The sequence below is a fragment of the Sander lucioperca genome, chromosome 23, assembly GCF_008315115.2.
Source record: "Sander lucioperca isolate FBNREF2018 chromosome 23, SLUC_FBN_1.2, whole genome shotgun sequence".
In the NCBI taxonomy this organism is placed as follows: domain Eukaryota; kingdom Metazoa; phylum Chordata; class Actinopteri; order Perciformes; family Percidae; genus Sander; species Sander lucioperca.
In genome coordinates this window covers 6949733-6969647 of record NC_050195.1, presented here as the reverse complement: position 1 = coordinate 6969647, position 19915 = coordinate 6949733, and the positions used below count along the sequence as shown (strand labels likewise).

General features: G+C 41.0%; 2 protein-coding genes across 5 annotated transcripts in view; both read left to right on the top strand.

Annotated features, from left to right (window-relative positions):
- Window positions 1–479: 479 nt before the first annotated feature.
- Window positions 480–6564, top strand: LOC116048596 (inositol monophosphatase 1-like). 4 transcript variants are annotated; one of them, XM_035998308.1, is made up of 10 exons: window positions 480–985; window positions 1302–1355; window positions 2527–2622; window positions 2781–2920; window positions 3010–3114; window positions 3602–3647; window positions 3737–3845; window positions 4232–4340; window positions 5937–6088; window positions 6238–6564. In XM_035998308.1, exons 3-10 carry the CDS (start codon window positions 2560–2562, stop codon window positions 6363–6365), a joined length of 852 nt encoding a protein of 283 aa, XP_035854201.1. In that variant the 5' UTR covers window positions 480–985; window positions 1302–1355; window positions 2527–2559; the 3' UTR covers window positions 6366–6564. The 4 variants fall into 4 exon arrangements, with proteins under 4 accessions (XP_035854201.1, XP_031153625.1, XP_031153626.1 ...); XM_031297765.2 differs by lacking the exon at window positions 1302–1355; XM_031297766.2 differs by lacking the exon at window positions 1302–1355 and having other exon boundaries at window positions 2510–2622.
- A 2508-nt stretch (window positions 6565–9072) lies between these two features.
- LOC116062286 (cadherin-7) overlaps window positions 9073–19915 on the top strand; it is a 158256-nt gene continuing 147413 nt past the window's right edge. The window contains exon 1 of the mRNA XM_035998244.1: window positions 9073–9441. The gene's annotated coding sequence lies outside the window, so the exon portion shown is untranslated. The remainder of the gene's footprint in view (window positions 9442–19915) is intronic.

Below are 19915 nucleotides of genomic sequence, written 5' to 3'. Positions count from 1 at the left end.
AACAGCTTTTCCAGCATTTTCCTGTTTCTCTCCTGATGTGACGGCGGGATTCTTTCCTCTCATAGGGAGCCTCGGCGATGCCGGTCTGGTCTTTAGCCTGGAGCCAAAGCCCATCTATCAGGATCTATTTTAGGACATGGCAAGAGGACAAATTGAAGACCAGGGTTTTTGGATGTATTGTTGGTACAACAAACTACTCAGCAACTTTTCGGCATAGTTATTCATTTAAAACGGTTTGTTTAAAGTAAAAGTTTACGCTGTTGTCGTCTATGGGGAACGCAGGATTGTTTTCCCCCAGAAAGGGGCGTGGTGATGAGACCTTCCCTCAGATGACGTATTGCCGGTAGTACGTATGCACATATATTGTATGCAACTCACCAGGGGGAGCATTTTTCACTAGTGGAATACAATAAAAGAACATAAAAGGAAAGCTCAATAGCTGTGAAACTGTCAGGAAATAGAAAACTCAAACCCATGTTAAAACTAAGCCAGGAGCTGTAATGTACACCTGTGTTTCCAAAAATGTAAGAGTTTTACCATCACAAAATCTGATTCATGAGGTTTATGAGCTGACATCAACACTATGGGATTTTCCATGCTGCACTGTATTTAATAGCTTTTGATTACTAGTCATTAGTCAGTGTTGTATGTACATATGTGACACAGACATGGCACGGCAGCAGGGTGTGTCTTTTTTTGAATCACAAAGAAAATCAAATGTTCCACTTGCTGACACCAATGCCCTCGATTCGTTCACTGTAAAAATAAATGTGGCATCATGTGGTTGCAGGTGTGCCGTCCTAGACAGAGATTGGTTTTTTTCCCCCCTCAGGATGCTATAAACAAACACGTGAGGGCGTTGCTAGTACTTTTCCCACTCTGTCACGTCAACTTTTGTTTTTAGTTTGCTTCATCTCTCCAATGAGGGAATTTAAAGTTAAGTTGTTTAGAGGAAACAGCAGTAGCCTTTGACTGACTTGACAAGGTAAGGTAAGGTTTTCTTTCATTCTTTCATATAGCAGTGCATGGATGATATGTGTGTGCATGAAAGGTGTACAGGTGTGTGCTTATCATCATAGGGGATGAATAGTTGATAACTCATTATTGTGTCATTCATCACCAAAACACTTTTCATGAAGGTGTTTTTTTTTTTTATCAGAAACTTCCCTGACACACATCATTTGTAATATCAGAGATAATGCATATGGTGTAACGTACTGTATATGTTCTACAACAACAACAACAAAGCATCAACAAACACTAAATGTGATTTTAACAAAGACTTTTTATATTTCTATTAGATTAACCTGTGGTGGAATTAAACAAAGTACATTTACTCAAGTACTGTACTTACTGTAAGTACAAATTCTATGTACATATAATTTACTTGAGTATTTCCTTTCCATGCAATGTTATACTTCTACTCCATCTCAGAGGCAATATTATTTGTTACTTTTTACATTTGCCTGACAGCTTTAATACTTTTCAGATTACAATTTCTCATACCCTTCCTGTCCAGTGAAAACCATGTATCTTCAGATGTGTTTGTGATAAACTGAAGGATGAAGTGCTCCTTTATGTGTTATGAAAAGTATCCTTCTTCTTTAGCTAAAAAAACAAAACAAAAACTTGAAACACTTAAAAAAAAAACCTCTTGGATCAGCTGGGAAATGAATCGTCACAAATCTGAAAACGGCTATTTATCTGACACTGTTGACTTAGAGATATCTGGTTCTCACAGGACAGCAACGCTACAAACATTATCTTAAAGAATATGATGCATTGCTGTAGATTAAACTACCCAACAATAGGGAGTACAGATTAAATACACAAATACTTTAAAGCTGCAGTGGGTGGAATGCAAAAACCCCGCAGAATTTGAAGTAGAGTGAGATCTCTTCCTGCAGCTCTCCCCTCTTTGTTGCACAGGAAATGCATGCGCAGAACAGCCAATAGGAACGCTCTGTCTTTAAAATGACTGTGATTGGCCAAAGTCTCCCATGACGGCTAGATTTTCTGAAGCCTGAAAACCGAGCCAAGAGGAGGTGTGGAAGTCTAGTTTTCTCTCAGACTATTCAAATTACAGTATGCTGAAAGAATGTTATGGAATTTCTGCCCAACGATGCCAAAAATAAAGTGACTACCACTGCTTTAAGTACATTTTGCTGATAATACTTACATACTGGTACTGGAGTATTTTCACGGTGTGGTATTTGTACTTTTACTTATGTTAAGGATCTGAATTCTTCTTTCATCACAGAGGCTGCCACTGGTTTGTAAAGCATAATTTTTTTTTTTTTTTAAATTAAGTTGTAGTGTGCTTAGAATGCAAGATTAGCAGTACTGTTTCGTGGTGCCTCAGAGGCGGAGTGTCACCGTTAACACCTTTTACACCAGACTTTTTTATTTTTTTTAAAGCTTTTCATTCTTTTGTATTTATTTAAGTTTTTTGCATTTCTCACGAATGGTATATGACACTCTTATGCATTTGCAAATGTACTTTTACAAGCTTTATTCATTTTACAGGCTCTCCTAAGTAAGCCACCCCATACAAACATAATGGCTGACCCATGGCAAAATGCATATGACTTTGCTGTTCAAGTGGCAAGAGCTGCTGGAGCGGTACGTAAAAGCCATCTGTGAATGTATTTCTTTTCTGGTGTTTGCAACATTGCCTTGAATATTTTTGACGATATTGTGATGATCAAAACATGAAATATGCCCTGCTTTATCATGATCATGATCCCTAACCATGTGCCATTAATATTCCATTTGTTTAGGTAATTAGGAATGCCGGGGAGGATGAAATAAAGGTCCGGACAAAAAGCTGCACTGTAGACCTTGTCACTCAGACTGATGAGAGGGTGGAGAAAATCATCATCGGGTCTCTTAAAGAACAATTTGGAAATGGCACACACTGGTGAGACACACACACACACACCTGCATATGAATTTTTGTACCATTTGTGTCATATCTTGATATTTGTCATTGGTTTTTCTGTGCTGCAGTTTCATTGGAGAAGAGTCAGTCGCAAAGGGGGAGCCATGTATCTTAACTGACAAACCTACATGGATCATAGACCCTGTGGACGGCACCACCAACTTCGTGCATGGGTAAGTCAGTGTCAGTTGGGTCAGTGTTGCTAAAGGACAATTGTGTTTATGGATTTACTTTAACCTGATCAAACCAAACAGGCCAAACTCAAAGGCTGTGATATTACAAGAAGCATTAGGAATGTAATTTGTCCTAAAATTAGGTAAGGTTTTATTCCATGGCGCCAAATATTCACAGTATCTAAATATGAAGCTACAGCCAGGAGACAGTTAGCTTAGCTTATCATTAAGACTGGAATCAGGGTTGAAACAGCTATCCAAGGCTTGCTTGCTCCACTTACATATTTATTTTTAAGGGGACAGACATGAGAGTGGAATCGATTTTCTCATCTCGGCAAGAAAACAAATAAGCTTATTTCCCAAAACCTCAAGGAATATTTTTAACCAGCATTTATCAAATGCTTTTAAATACCTAGATGCACAGGGTAAGAAAAAAGTATGTAATCACACACTCCGATCTGATGCACATGAATCTACTTATTCACAGATTTCCGTTCGTGGCTGTGTCTATTGCCTTTGCTGTCAATAAGGAGGTATGTCAAATCCAACAAGTGAGTCAATAAAAGAAGTTTATCCACACTGTACAGTATGTGAAAGCTGAAATAATGACGTCTGTTTTCAGTTGGAGTTTGGTGTGGTGTACAGCTGCTTGGAAGACAAGATGTATAAAGCAAGGAAGGGGAAGGGAGCTTTCTGCAATGATGAACCGATTAAGGTGTCCAATGTAAACGGTAACACTGTCCTATTTCTGTGCAGTACTAGTCAAAAGTTTGCACTATTTGCATATTTGAATGAATAAAAAAAGTAGGAAAAAACACAAATCGAACTCTGCATTTCATCCTCGGCCTTGCTTTTGAAATTTAGTATGTGGAAACATATCCATACAGAATCATCACTTTCACATCAAGGACCTCAAGGCTACTTACTTTTCTGCATTCAAGATTAAAAAGGTTACACACATTCAATCTGGAGGACTTTCGACTGGAACTGTATGTGTGAGTGTGTGAGTGTGTGTGTGTGTGTGTGTGTGTGTGTGTGTGTGTGTGCACCTTTACAGTCCCTCTCACACTTATAATTATTCATAATAATAACCCCTTTTGGCATGCTGTCATTGCAGACATCAATAAGTCCATAATCATATCTGAGCATGGAACTGACAGGAGCATAGAAAAGGTAACCAAGATCTTCTCAACCATGCAGAAGATCCTCCGCATCCCAGTGCATGGGTGAGTGGTCTTGACATGCATACACTGACTCGTTATTACGCTGTGTGCTGGCCTACAAAGCCAAAATAGAGTAACCAAATTGTTTTTGTCCTGAATCTGACTTTTTGGCATTTGTTTTACCATATTGAAAATGATCATGCCTTAGAAATGTTTAATTTCTTTAAAACAGCACATCAAATTTGCAGTTTGCAATTTTTGTGTTGTGACAAACAAAGCCAAACCACAGTACCTGCACTCTGGTTTTATTATCTCTCTTGGCTCTAGAAGCTGTTGTTTCGTCTACAGAGAAACAGCCAAGTAGAAAGCTGAATCCGTATGTGCCCAGGGTCCTATGTCTCTTGAAATGAACTAAGATTATACGTGTTTGGTAAGGGCTAGCTTCACAGTTCAAATTGCAAAAGAGCAAAGGAATATGGATGTTTCAAATGCAGTTTGAGTGGTAAAAATCAGTTCAGCTGCTGTGGCGTTACCAATGTCTAAAGTCAAGAAAACTGTCTTGCCTACAAACTTGAGGGCGTAGGTTTCAACAAGTATAACGTAACTGGCTATAAGCTGTAGGTGGCTGATTTCAACATATTGACCCATGGAAACATACATTGAACATTTGAATTAGGAAAAAAAAACATTGCTGAGAACATAAAACCCATTGAAAGCGACTGTGGCTCTGGTGGTAGAGCAGTCGCCTACCAATTGGAAGGTTGGGTGGTTTGATCTCTGGCCCTGTAGTTCCTGCAGGTCGAAGTGTCCTTGGTCAAGACACTGAACCCCAAATTGCTCCCGATGCTGCGCCATCGGAGTGTAAATGTGTGTGAATGTTTATCTGATGAGCAGGTGGCACCTTGTATTGCAGCCTCGGCCACAGTGTATGAATGTGTGTGAATGGTTCCTGTACTATGTTAAAGTAGAAGTCCGGCGCAAAATGAACCGAGGAATTAATAACACGTGTACCGAGTCGACCGTTCTCTGGGACATGTTTTCATGCTAATCGAATGTGACCAGTTTTAGCACAAACTGCTAATTAGCTTATAAAGCTAGTTGTCGGGGCACGGGTAAAGTAAAAAGACAGTCATGACCAGTCGAACGACGAACGCTGTGCTTGAGCTATGTTACTAGTTACACGGCGTTTGTCGTTCGACTGATCGTGACTGTTTTCCCAAGATGGCGCCTGCCTGTATATGCGAACGGTACTGTCTTTATAAACTATCTTTTTAATAAACTGTCTGTATACTTACAAAGTTCTCAATGCTTCGGTTTACATGTAGGGACCCTCATTATGCCTCCGTGGAAGTGTGGTGCTATTTTGAGCCTTGTTACTGGTATAGAAATAGAGATTTCTTTTTACTTTACCCTTGCCCCGACGACTAGCGTTATAAGCTAATTAGCGGTTTGTGCTAAAACTGGTCACATTCGATTAGCATGAAAACATATCCCAGAGAACGGTCGACTCAAACATAGGACCCTGGGAACATATGCTCCCTTTTCTGGCCAGCCTGGACATTTTAAACTCTTTTTTTCTCCACTTCTCTTTTGCTGCCTTTGTGTACGACAGTGTTGCCTACTTGTATTCATTCATCTCCAACTGCTGTGTCCCGACAGGCTCCGTGGGTCAGGGACAGCTGCAACTAACATGTGTCTGGTGGCGTCGGGGGCGTCGGAGGCCTTCTTTGAGATTGGGATCCATTGCTGGGACATTGCTGCTGGAGCGGTTATAGTCAAAGAAGCCGGCGGACTAGTACTGGATGTTGATGGTGTGTATGCTTTCAAATCTGATCACAGAACATCAAGTGATTATGCAGCATTAACCTGAGTGCATAAAGGAAGGAGGTGATAAGTACTAAAAGCAGGGTTTGTTTTTTGGTGAAACCCCTCTTAATAAAGGCTTTGTTTGGCAATTTAGGGGGGCCGTTTGATTTGATGTCTCGAAGGATGGTTTCAGCAAACAACAAGGTTATTGCTGATCGGATCATCAAGGAAATTGAAATATTCCAAGTGGTGAGGGACGACGCTCCAATACAGAAGAAATGACAATATCCAAATGTGTGTGTTTTTTTTTTAAATGAGTACAAGAGGAGTCTAGTCCAGCCAATTGCTGTATTTCAAAATAAAAAGTTACTGTGCTGTAATCACTACTGATTGTCTTTGAATTTGCATACTGGGTGGGTTTCATCGGCTGCACTTTTTTAACCAAAGGAAATCATTTCAATTCAGTCACCAATTTCAGCGACCTCCAGGTTACATTTGATTACTCTTTTGTGATCAAAAATGCTGATTGAGGTGGGAAACAAAAAATGTTTACACTTTTGTATACCAGCATATTGTAATTTTGCTCACATTCTTGTCTGTAGCTATATAAGTATTTAATCTTACATTAGATATGAATCATTCGGTATGTAGACCCACATCCAGATGTTTGTTTTGGTTTAATTTTACCCAATTTTGAACTCTGTTTCAGAATGAAGCTGTTCTGAGACTGATGTTTATTTTGACTGGATTCCCAATGACTGAAGTTATCTCTCCTCCCGTCTCATGTGACTCTAATGTGTAATTATCGGATGGAATAGAGTGGAATTCTGCCGGGATGATTACCCTCATTAGAGGCAACAGTCTTTAGCACAAAGTGAAGTCAATGTTGAAGTGACTTTATAAACACTGGCCCTGTTAAGTGTCATGTAATGTACTTACATTGAACATCACCATATTGCCTGAGAGCCTCTATTTCAGCATTATTGCTGTTTACTCAATGTGTTACTCTCATATTACTGTCCACCACTAGAGGCCAGTAATGTATCAGCAATTAGATGGGATGTTCAAGATGCTCTCTCATTTTACATTGGTGGTTGAACATGCAGTATTCTTTTTAATAAGTATTAGAAGTTTGTATTGTGGACTGTATTAGAGATTGACTGCATGCTCCAAAGTCCCTTCATTATTTATCAACACCTTTTCTAGCGTCAATAGGAACCCACCCAAGAGATGAGGTAATTTTTCATGTCTGCTCTTGTTCTGATCTGTAAATGAACTGCTGGCTATGAGATTGGTCGCTGATGAAGAACGCAAAGGTGGAGGAACAAGCTTGCGAGCGAAAGCTAACCGCAACGGCGGAGCAGCTGCAACACAAACAGCAGGAACAACAGCAGCAGCAGCAGCAATAACAGCAGGAGGTTGGGGGGGATGAGGAGTGTTTGAACTGGTGCCTTTTGAAACATAAATAACTGCAATTTCTTTGTACAATTATCTTACTATACTGTACATCTGCCACTGCTGTAGTGTATGATGATGTGTGCGATGTCCTAAAAGAGATGTTCGTTTGACTTTCAAATGGCAACAATCTAATTCCACAGCACTTTGAGCATCAGATGTGTAATCTGAAGCTCTTTTTTTATTGTAATGTACAGGGAATGGGATAAAATAATGTGTTGCAGTAGAACGGGGCCAGATAATAATTGCAAATACAGTACATCTTAACATTTCCTTGAACTTGCCTGGAGTACCAGATGGCTGGAATTTGCCTTGTAGGACAATATAGTAAATGCCACGGAGGTCAGAGGACAACATACAAGTTCATAAAAGTCAATGCAGCATATTTATTCAGAACTATCAGTATTTTCCCTAAATCCTAACCATTTTATAATCCAAAGACATTTGAACAAGTGATAGTTAAACAGTTGAATTTACTGCGTTGATGCACTCTTTTTAACTATCTAAATAATAAATACATAATTTAACGTGTAACAGTTCTCACGCTCATTTTATTGTGAAGGGATGCAAAGTGAGATTAGTTAAGACTTGTATTTTGAAAACATGAAATAGCTTCCTAAAATGAAACAGATGGTTTTATATACTACCGAATAATATTTTATTTATAGAAAACATTCCACTATTTTTGATATTAAATAGCAACACGTTATTTCAACCCCTGATTACGTATTTATAAGCAATGTATAAATAATGAATTAATGGTTTATAACACTGGATCAAAACCATATTATAGTTGTAATCCTATTAATGGACATTTTCAAATGTTTATTATGCATTTCTCCCCATGTGAAGCTGATGGATGAACGGATGAGTGACTGACAACATAACAAAAAAGACTTAAAAAACTACAATTTCTGAAGTCAATAATGAAACTTCCAGCTCGACATGTCTCCAGGAGTTTTAAACATATTTAGAAACATCTAATACATGTTTTGTACACAAAATACACATTGTATAGGTACAGGATCTGCTCATAATTAAATGTAAAAGTATGTGTTTTTAATCATTCATTAATTGATAATACACATCAGTTAGGATGCCTCATTAATGAAGTCATAATCATTGACCAATATATTAATAAACACTGTGCATCCTTGTGGACACAGCTTCACCTGCTGGCAGCAGAAAGAATGGGGGTTTAGCGGTAGGCTACTGATTAGCTACTGAGTAATTTAGAAATTAATATAATTCTGGATTAATGTATGACATAAAACAACTAGGTTGCTGCGGTTATTTATCATTATTCTACGATTTAAGTCAGTAGCTAATAAAATAGTTTTAAAATCGCGTTTTGATTTCCCCACGCTCGCTCAAGTTGTGTGGAAAAACAACAATACGCATGCTCAAAGCTGATTACCTTTTTTTCAAGCTGCAACTGACTGGCTGTTTGCCACGGGCTGCTCGTAGTTGTCTTTCGTTAGAGAAGTTAGTAACGTCGTTAACTGCGGTTACTATGAATGATTTGGATTATATTCTACAGCACACGTTAAAAAAAATTCGTCTTTTAAAGACAATTTAAAGATTAAACGCCTCGGTGCACATCAGCAGCGGGATATTGTTATAAACCAAACCTTTGGTAAACATAATAAAATTGATTTAACATGGAGTGGTTCCCCAGAACAAAACGGCTAGCTAACTGCTAACGTTAGCTTGTCAAAGACCAAAGAAGACGCATTTCGCTTCCCGCGTGTGTCAGTAATCGAGGAGGATGGTAACTGGTTACGAACAGGATTTCAGGATCTCAAGCATCTTTCTGAGAGAGATTACCAAACAGAAAAGCAGCAAGACAACGCGGTAAAGTTCGACTTGCTCAGCAAAACTAACTGACAGCGCATACCAACAGGTATGTGCCCAGTCGGATTTTCACCTGTGTTACACTGTGTGGGAAATGTGAAATAGCATGCAATGCATCTCTCCAAAGTGACGTTGGTTGTTGCTCCACCATTTTTTCCATCTAAAAACACCACTGTGTACACTAAATTATTGATGGCATGCATGGAATGGTTAAAGTAAAGTGTTAGGCTACCAGTTACCAAGGATTGTATACAGTATTGCACAGTCACATTTTTTATTGCACGTACAATTGAGAACAGCGTTAGCACAGAAATAAAACAGCAGGTATAAGTGACACTAAAAAGTAGTACAGATGAGTGCCTGAACTGAAGGACCTATCTAACACTAATTCAAGATGCGAAAAAATGCACACACAAAAGTCTGAACACACCTACTAGAAACTAGGCACAGACACTCATTTTAGGAAATTTGTTTGTGGAGACAAAGTGGTTAAAACTTACAGTGATCTGTATTGTAATTGCATTCAAATGTACTCCCATTGTCAAGTTTGTTTCATTATCCCAAGAATGTTCTCACTTGTAGGAACTTTTCTCTCCCGGCACATGTTGTCTACTGAGTCTGGCTAAAAATCAATAGCAACCATGGCTGTCTCTACCTAGATTAAGCCAAGTGAGTATTTTATTGGTGTTTTGATTGCCTGGCTGAAGGTTCAGTTTGCCATGCTCATGTTATCAGGTGCTTTTCAGGTTCTTTTAGGTCCTGTCGGATTCAATCAAAATCTTGCACATGTCTCTGACCTGTAGCAGTTTAAGTTGGACCAGGCGAGGAACAGAGGTGATACTGTGTGGACCTAGCCTAATATTAAAACATTTAAGCAGAGTTGGTGCCTTGAGTTTTGAGGATGCTGCATCACCTATGACAGAGGCCAACGTAAAGCATGCAGAGCACTGGAGCTTTCTATGGATAAAGCTGAAATGTGCCTCTCTATTAGGGGTGTGAATCTTCACTGGTCTCACGATTCAATTCGATTCCGATTATCCTGTCAACGATTCGAATCGATTCGATATCACGATTTGTCTCCTCATCAATATTGTATATTGCTACACATGGTTTCCATCGACAAATTCAAGCAGTATAAACTCCCCTTTTTATTGCATCTGCTCTTAAAAAAAGAAACTCCCTGAGTGTAGTGGAGTCTGAACTAGTGATGGTCAAATGAAGCTTTGCGAACCACTGTCTTTATTTTCTGAGCTCACTAGATGGCGCTCTCTGTTCAACAAAGGGTTGAAAACACACTGAATTGCCATTCCTTTAACCTTTTTCTTTAACAAACGTGTCCATGCTTTGCTAGTAGTGCAGCAGAACCATATATTTATTTACATGTAGTTAACAAGGTAACTTCAGGTTCAACCCAGGGTTTTGTGTATCACGACGGTGGATCACTTGTTACCGGGTTAAATCGCTGTGGTGACACCTAAACTGCTTATGTTTTTATATTTTTTTATTTGCTCTCACGATCGCTTACCACTGCCAGGGTAGCAACTGAAATAATAGGCTAAAGCAACGACAGTTTATGGAAAGCACAGGTGTAATTATGGTCAGATTGTGTCTGTGTTCTTCATATTTATGTAGTATTATAGTTTGCTCTTCTTATGTAAAATATGCGGCTCTGGTAGATGTTTGCGATTGGTCACGATGTGCAAACACCGCCTCTTTTATGTGAACGTGTTCACGGGTTGATTGAACTAGTTGTTAATCACCGTCGTGACACAGCTTATGCGGGACTGCGGTTGTTAGGTTAGGTGAAGCCGGGTAACTGAAATAAATCCAGGACATGTTGATCTTGATTCGTAGTACAGGCCTCAGGTGTTGCCAGCGCCTAAACATAACCATAAAAAAGGTAAATAATGCTCACTAGGAGCAGATATTGTATTGCATATTGGATATTTTGGAGGAGAATAAATCAGTGTCAGTGTATAGCCAGATACGTCAATTGACAACATTTTCTTATTATTTGAATAGAAAATGTAATCTAGTCAGAATTACATTTCCTTGCTTTTGTAAATTAGTTGTAGCCTATAAACATAATCAATAAAGACAATGTTAGGCCTATGTCCTCATATGTCTTGTTTTGTCCAACCAAAGATATTCATTTTATTATAATTTAAGATAATAGAAAGCAGCGAATTCTAACATTTGAGAAACTGAGGCGGTCATAAGTATGGCATTGCTGCTTAAACAATAACTGAAATCGATTGTATTGATGATTTAAATAGTTGCTGAATAACTTTCTGTCGATCAACTAATTGAGTGACTAAGCATTTCAACTCCACTTTTTATGCTGCATCATGCATCATCCTGACAAGCAAAGAGGGACCAGGTTGACAGATCCTCCATCATATTTCATTGTTAAGTGTTAGTATGCCTTTACAAAGGAAACTGTACATTTTTATAGAGGGGGAATTGAGAAAGGGGAGCCAGACCAAGAAGTTCCTTCTAAAACTTAGAGAGCTGAAACCTGGAAATGACAATTCGCTGGCTCTGGCTGTTCACACTGCAACTAGATAATGTCTTGCAATCAAAGCAGTTTTAGCAGTGATTCTAGGCTCTAGGTTTTTCTCAGGCAGGATCATTTAACGCTGGTTTTAATGGAAATGAGGAAGCAATCATCTAATCTGTAGAAATTATATATGATGCAACAGTTGGATTATAATGTATTCAGCAATCAATAGTGCTGAGTGTATATTATACTCTGCAATCAATAGTGCTGGGGGTTTAAGAGAGCAAAGAAATGGTCTGAGAAAGCATTGCTGCCTGATTTCCTGATTTCATACATTTAATGTCTAGAAGTGTGTCCGTAAGTGTAATGAAATTGAACACACAGACCATCACAAGCACAAACGCCCCCAGATATCCACTAAGAGTCCATCTTTTTTTGGTTCTACAGAGCCAGAAACAAAGCAGGCTGCAGGAGATTGAGGCTGCAAGTTCCTTTGGGTCCAGCATATAAAACCACAGTAAACAACAATAACCATAATCAAAATGGAAAAGGCAGGGACCCTTTAATTTGCGCTTGTAACCCTTAGATGTCGTCATTAGGTAATCGAGGCCTGTGGTTGCTGTACATGCAACAAAATAATGCACAGCACTCACTGTACGTCCAGTAATATACAGTACAGTTCAGGTCCCTTATGGTGATTTTCAGGGATTATTCCACATAGTAAGCTCTTCTTCCATTTCTGCTTCTATTGATGCCTCTTTCACTTTCCTACTCAGTTCAAGTCATGTTATGCAAAACATCTGAAGCAAAGCCAAAGAAATTAGCTTGTCCTGGCCGGCAGCCACATTGACTAGGGGGCTCCCGGTCCCAGCTGTTTTTGATGCACTATTATGCTAATAAAAAAAGTTAAGGCACATTTCATCAAAGCATGTGCTGAACTTATGCTTTCTGTCTGGAGCGGATCGATGCTCATCGCCCTCCTTGAGGAAAGGAGGGATCAGTCCAGACATTGTAATGAAATCTAAAACTGAGTTTTATGAGATGCAACGCGTGAGTGGTGTCTATCAAAAGCTGCTCAAAAGTGGTGAATCAATAGAGATATTAACATCACACGCAGATATAGACAAAATCAATGATGATAATCCTAAGTAATGGCCCTTGAAGCCTTTCTTACATTTATTTTAACGGATTTTCTGTCCCAGTGAGGTTTCCCTGACATATTAATTGCTTGCCTGAGTGCTGTATTTTCCAAGCCCTTTGATTAATCTTCATTGTCTTGTCTGTCCCTCATTATTGATCCACTAAACACACACTCAGTTGTTGCTTCTAAATACAGTTTTAATAACATCTGCTGATGCTGTACTTTTCGTCTAATGTGTGCACATTTCTTCCTCACTAACCGCTTGTCACCTGTCCTCATGTGTTACAGTCTAAGGAGTTTTTAAGTGTAGGCGCAGCAGTACGCGCATACATGTACACAGTCCCAGTAAATTACCCACCTCTATCAGCATGATGCCTCACAATGCGCCGGTCTATCGCCACTGGTTTCTCAGTGTCATTCAACATGGTTGCAATGTGAGGATGAGGAATCAATATTCCTGCCTGGTGCTTGTGTGGGCGTATGCAATTAGTAGCTACAGCCTCAGACCAGTGGCAGACAGATCAAACTGCAGTATCCACAAGTAAGCTGTAACAGTTGAACACGGCATATTGTGTTTGAGACTGCATCAAAACTAGTTTGCAAGCGAGCAGAGAGGTCCAAACAGTTACTGTAGCTAAAAGTAATGGATACGTAGGGCTGGGCAATATATCGATTATTATATCGACATCGATATATGAGGCGTGATAATATCGTCTTAAATTTTGGATATCGTAATATGGTGATTTGACATAGGTGTTGTCTTTTTTCTGGTTTTAAAGGCTGCATTACAGTAAGGTGATGTCATTTTCTGAATTTACCAGACTAAGTAGCTGTCTTAGTCATTGTATCCACATTATTGATTATTATTAAGCAAAACTCATTGTGTAAATATTTTGTGAAAGCACCAAAATTCAACCCCACAATACTGCCGCAAGTATTGGATAAATACTTAAAATAGCTCAAGGAAATGGATAAATGTTTGAAATGTACAGCTTCAGGCACTCCGAGTGGTAGTGAATGCAAACTTGACCAAACCACTAACCAATAGTGTCAAATAACATTCTGTTTAAAATCAATTCATATCAACACATTTGAAACTAGTTACCGGACAATCAGCGGCGACTCCAGGAAGTAACTGGTCCCGGCCATGAAATAATCTGGCACATAATCCCCTTAAAATGGCAAGTTGGCATTTGTAGACATGGTTTTATGTATGGATTAAACAAACAAGGTAAAATGTGTTAATCAGTGAGCTTTAAAGCTGCCAGTAGGAGTATTTTTTTTTTCCTTCTTTCGGTCAGAGCAGGGCCAGCCCCCTGTTTCCGGTCTTTGTGCTAAGCTAAGTTTACCAGCTCCTGGCTCCAGCTACATATTTACTGTACAGACATCAGAATCAGAAAAGCTTTATTGCCAAGTACGTTTTTTACACATACAAGGAATTTGTTTTGGTGTTGTAGGTGCATGTCACACATTCTCTAAAATAAGTTAAACAAACAGGTTAAACAGAACAAACAATATAAGTATAAATATATGTATATATATATACACACACAGAATGTATTAAAAATAAGAGAGTAAGAATTAATATAAAAAGAGCAGATTAAGTACAGTGGCATGTAGAGCCAGAGGTGGGGTGTGGAGAGAGTCAGGGTGGTTTCCGGGCCTTGTTAATAAGGCTAGTGGCGGAGGGGAAAAAAGTGTCCTTGTGACGTGAGGTTTTGGTCCTGATGGACCTCAGCCTCCTGCCATAAGGGAGTGTCTCAAAGAGTTTGTTGCCGGGGTGGGAGGGATCAGCCACAATTTTTCCAGCACACTTCAGAGTCCTGGTGGCGTATAGGTCCTGGAGCGGCGGCAGATTGCAGCCAACCACCTTCTCAGCTGACCAAATGACACGCTGCAGTCTGCCCTTGTCCTTGGCAGTGGCAGCAGCGTACCAGATGGTGATGGAGGATGTGAGGATGGACTCAGTGATGGCTGTGTAGAAGTGCACCATCATTGTCTTTGGCAGGTTGAATTTCTTCAGCTGCCGCAGGAAGTACATCCTCTGTTGTGCTTTCTTGACGAGGGAGCTGATGTTCAGCTCCCACTTGAGGTCCTGGGAGATGCTAGTTCCCAGGAAGCGGAAAGACTCCACAATGTTAATTGTGGAGTCACAGAGGGTGATGGGGGCAGGTGGGGCTGGGTTCTTCCTGAAGTCCACAACCATGCACCACTTCACCAGGTGGTCAGCCTCCGACCTGTAGGCGGAATCGTCACCATCAGAGATGAGTCCGATGAGGGAGGTGTCGTCCTCAAACTTCAGAAGCTTGACGGACTGGTGACTGGAGGTGCAGCTGTTGGTGTACAGGGAGAAGAGCAGAGGAGAAAGAACACAGCCCTGGGGGGATCCGGTGCTGATGGTCTGTGAGTCGGAGACGTGTTTCCCCAGCTTCACATGCTGCTTCCTGTCAGAAAGGAAGTCAGTGATCCACCTGCAGGTGGAGTCAGGCACACCAAGCTGGGAGAGTTTCTCCTGAAGCAGAGCCGGGATGATGGTGTTAAAGGCAGAGCTGAAGTCCACAAACAGGATCCTGGCGTAGGTTCCTGCGGAGTCCAGGTGCCGGAGGATGTAGTGGAGGGCCAGGTTGACCGCATCGTCTACAGACCTATTGGCTCTGTAGGCAAACTGCAGGGGGTCCAGGAGGGGGTCAGTGATGTCTTTGAGGTGTGAAAGCACAAGGCGCTCAAAGGACTTCATAACCACAGAGGTCAGGGCGACGGGTCTGAAGTCATCAAGTCCTGTGGTCCTTGGCTTCTTGGGGACAGGGATGATTGTTGAGGACTTGAAGCAGGCTGGCACGTGGCATATCTCCAGTGAGGTGTTGAAAATGTCTGTGAACACTGGAGAGTGGTATCAATCCTCTCTTCTGACTCTTGGCAAGAAGGAAAATAAGAGCATTTCTCAAAATGTCAAGCTATTCCTTTCAGTGCACAGTGTTTTATGAGTAGTTTCTAACCTCCCTTCAACAAACCTGTCTTCCAATTACAAAATTAGAGAGACTGTCAACCAGAGATGTTTCTGGGAATCATAAGCGACACCATGATGCATTCGCAAGGTCTGCAAATGGTTTTAAGCTTTTATTATTTAAACCACCCAATTTCCTCAATTTTACCATTTCTGTTAGCAGCTTATTTAATTCCTTAGGTAGTTTAGGCATATTTTTGTTTACAAAAAGCTAGACGTCTTATGAAATACAAAAAAAAGGAAATCAAGCAGCCATTCATCCATTCAGCTCTTGTGTGGGTGGACTGCTAGGCCACCGGCTAGACGGTGTCACCTTGTGTCACCCGTGTGACTGAAAACAGTCACCACTGCCTCCCGACTCTGGGGAGAAAGGGGTTATTACACACGGGGAGTGACCACGGCTCGGCAGCAGGGCTACCCCAAAGGCAAAGCATCTATGCGTTTGAATAATCTATTGCACCAGCTCACACATTTGCATATCTGGGCACTTCCAAGTCACTGGGGCAATATGATTCACTTCCCTCTGCCAGACTGTGTTGTTACTGGTATGAAACAGGATGGATATTAAGTTTGTTTGAATGCAAGTTCCCTCATGAATCTTTAAGGCCCCTGTGTAATAAGAAAAAAGAAAAACAGAAAGCGACGCCATCAGACTGTAGAATTACTTTGCTGTTACATTCGGAGACATCAGTGACTGCGGGGAAGTTTTGTCCACAAGGAGATACCTGAGAGGGCTCTAAATTGTGAAGAAGACTGACACGAGTGTGAATTTAACAATTGCCAGTTAGTGTAAAGAGGGGTTGTGTGGTGTGCAGTGAAGCAGCCCCTCCACGCTCTTTGCCTCTCACCCACCTCTCATGGATTCTGTAATGGATACAGCCTCTGAAGGATTTAAGGATGGCCAGGCTGCTCACCTGTTAAAATAGAGCTTGTCTGTTCTTTTTTTTTTTAAGGAGTCCATCCTGCTTTGACAAAACATGACTTTTCTGCTGCACGCAAATGATCTGGAGGTTAGAGGGAATACGTGTTGTTATTCAGTGTTTTACACATGCATGGCGCACAATAAAAAGTAATTAAATCCGTACTCTGACCTTTTGTGATGTTTCGACAGCTCTCTGCTGTGTATTCACCACATTTTTTAAATGAGTGTGGAGTGTTTGAGCGCTGATATCCACCAGTGCGCTGCACTGAATCAACAGGAAGCAACGGGGAACACTGTGTAGTCATGCACTCACCACCAAGGTTATTGTGAGGATTGTCTGGGAAGAAAAAGAAGAGCACAGAGGAGCTACAAGAATGAAATATGTTAGTCTGCCAGTTTGTCACAAAAGCGGTGTGCTCCTATGTGATAGACTGGCAGACCATGCTAGCTCAGTATCCTTGGGGACACACAGGCTAGTGTTATGGAGTTGCATTTTTTGTGAAGCTCCTCATTTTCTGAAGCAGAGAGACAGAAAGAAAGAGTGAGAGAGAAGCCACTGGTTTCGGTATCTTGGAGCAGACATGCCTAAGTCTTGTTAGGCTGCTTGCATCTGTGAAGGTTTATGGCCTGTGTCGAGCAAAAAGTCCACAATCAACTATCATGACACGGAGGATGAGGGAAAAAAAAAAAAAAAAAAGTTACACTGGATGAAGAGCTGGTGAAGAGCTGCCCAAAACTTTTGTATAATGACATCGAGCAAAGCATCAGGCAGTCCCTCCAGGATTTCGCCATGTCGCGATCGCGCCAATTCACGCAAATTCAACCAATCACTGTGACTTTGGTGCGACTCACAATTTTGACCAATCACCACAACTTTTCCGCAAATTTGACCAATAACCGGAGTTTCCCGCGACTTCAACCAATCCCAGCAGTCCCACGTGCCAGACTTTACATCAGTATAATGTGACTCTGACTGCCACTGACCAAGCGGGAGTGAGAGAGAGCTTGTTTCCGATATGAAGACCAGACTCAAACATCTCACGTTTACCAACAAAACGTACAGCGAAAGACCGTACAAAACATTTCAGACCGTCCTGCCAACCTGTATAGATTTAGACTGATCTCATTAAGTGGCGTATGTATGACACGTCAATCCGTATGCCATTTTTGCGTGTTATCAAGACGCATAATCACTTTTTAGCGTGTTTATCAACGCCGTTTGGCCTCCATTGACCTACATTACATGTGAATTATCGCCGTAGTGAGTAGTATGAAAGGACGGAGATCCGCGAGGGAGGGTGGTTGGGTTGGTGGATGGGTAAAACACAGGACTTTCACCCAGGAGTGGCGTTTATTTACCGTTTTTTTTTAAGCCTTCCCCGATGTTCTTCTCTTAAAACCCAACCGTTTATTGTTTTCCTAAGCGTGTGTCGTGTTTTTGTCGTTCTAAAGCCTTTCCCAATGTTCTTTTCCTAAACCCACCCACCTTTTTTTACACACGTGTGACGTTGTTCTAACATGCCAACGTGTGTATGTTTACATCCGCTGTATACAGCGTAGACATACACGTGGATAGCTCAAAATGCGTACAGATAACACGCCATTTGGCTTTAGGAAAGTGGCATGTATGTTTACGCAAAGTCATGATGCCATGTTGATACATTTTAACATCAATGTACACTGTAACGTTTCTCTTAATCCGATTCTCCTCTGGGCACGTCTGCGCTGCATTTCTGCTGCGCCGCTGTTTTGTTCCGTCCTCTGCCACGCACCATACCACACCGGGAGCGTCTCAGATGCGGAGCATCTTGCCTGCCCGACTCGCAGATTATATTGACTCTACAAGTACTTTACAGAACAATAGCGTGTCTATTAAGCCAGTATCTACCTTCCACTTCAGGCACTCCTGCAGTTAAACTCCATGCCTTCTCTTTTCTGGGGGGTGTGTTTTGGTAAATTGACTTGATACTTTCGCTGCTTCACTTCCTGCCCGGCTGCCTGAACGGCTCGCAACTCGCGTGAAAATAAACCTGGCGTGTGTCTTTAGCAGAGCGGAGAGCCACTTCACGTACGCTTCTGGGATGCGCCGTGACGCGGCTGGTGGAATATCAAATGCTCACGGGGGTCGGGACCAGTGTTGTAGTCCAGGGTATACGCTGGTATACGGCGTATACCTACTTATTTTTCAGTCAGCATTGCGTATACCCACTTCTAAATCCCCCCTGATGCGCACCATTCAGTAATATCTGTGAGCCAGATTGCCCATTTTTTCCTCAAGGATAGTGAAGCCATGACCCACCCTCCTCTGCCTCTAATTGGCTGGTACTCGCTACTTTCACTGATTAGATTGGTTAACTTTAGGCATGAGGACTGATGAGCCAATCAGAGGCAGAGTAGGGCGGGTCATGCTGAGGAAAATATCGCTAATACCTCAGGTGCCAGTGAAAAAAAACAAAAAAAACCTCAGGTGCCGGTGCCACTTGACTACGATAACGGCAGCAGACCAAACAACAGATGAAGAAACAACACAAGCGGCGGTGTGCCACCCCAGTTGATGGAAGACATAATTCTGAGGTAAGTTTTAAGGTGGTTTCCAAATGAATAATTATTTTAAACTACTGGCAAATTGCCAGTGGCAATATGACTGCACATTTAGAGGAGAAGAGATAACACCATGTTTGCCTCATGATAAATACATTTTACATTCATCCAGGCTGCTTGTGTGACCAGTAGTAACTACAAACTGCTCCTAATCAAGTCATGATCATTTTATAATAGTGAGCAAGTAGAAATGACAGATTTTTGGGTAAACTAACTCATAGTCTTACATGTCACTGTTTCTAAAACAGGGCTTTTTTCTGGACTACTTTTATAAAAAAAAAAAAAGGTGAAAACTGAGAGTATACCCACTTCTCCAGGGATCACTACACCACTGGTCGGGATGTGCCCGAAACGC

Excerpts from the sequence above, each read along its gene's own strand:
- LOC116048596 (XM_031297765.2), top strand. The coding sequence starts at position 2,560 with ATGGCTGACCCATGGCAAAATGCATATGACTTTGCTGTTCAAGTGGCA. Across the intron at positions 2,921-3,009 it reads TTTGGAAATGGCACACACTG|TTTCATTGGAGAAGAGTCAG; the intron begins GTGAGACACACA and ends TCTGTGCTGCAG. Across the intron at positions 3,648-3,736 it reads CCTTTGCTGTCAATAAGGAG|TTGGAGTTTGGTGTGGTGTA; the intron begins GTATGTCAAATC and ends GTCTGTTTTCAG.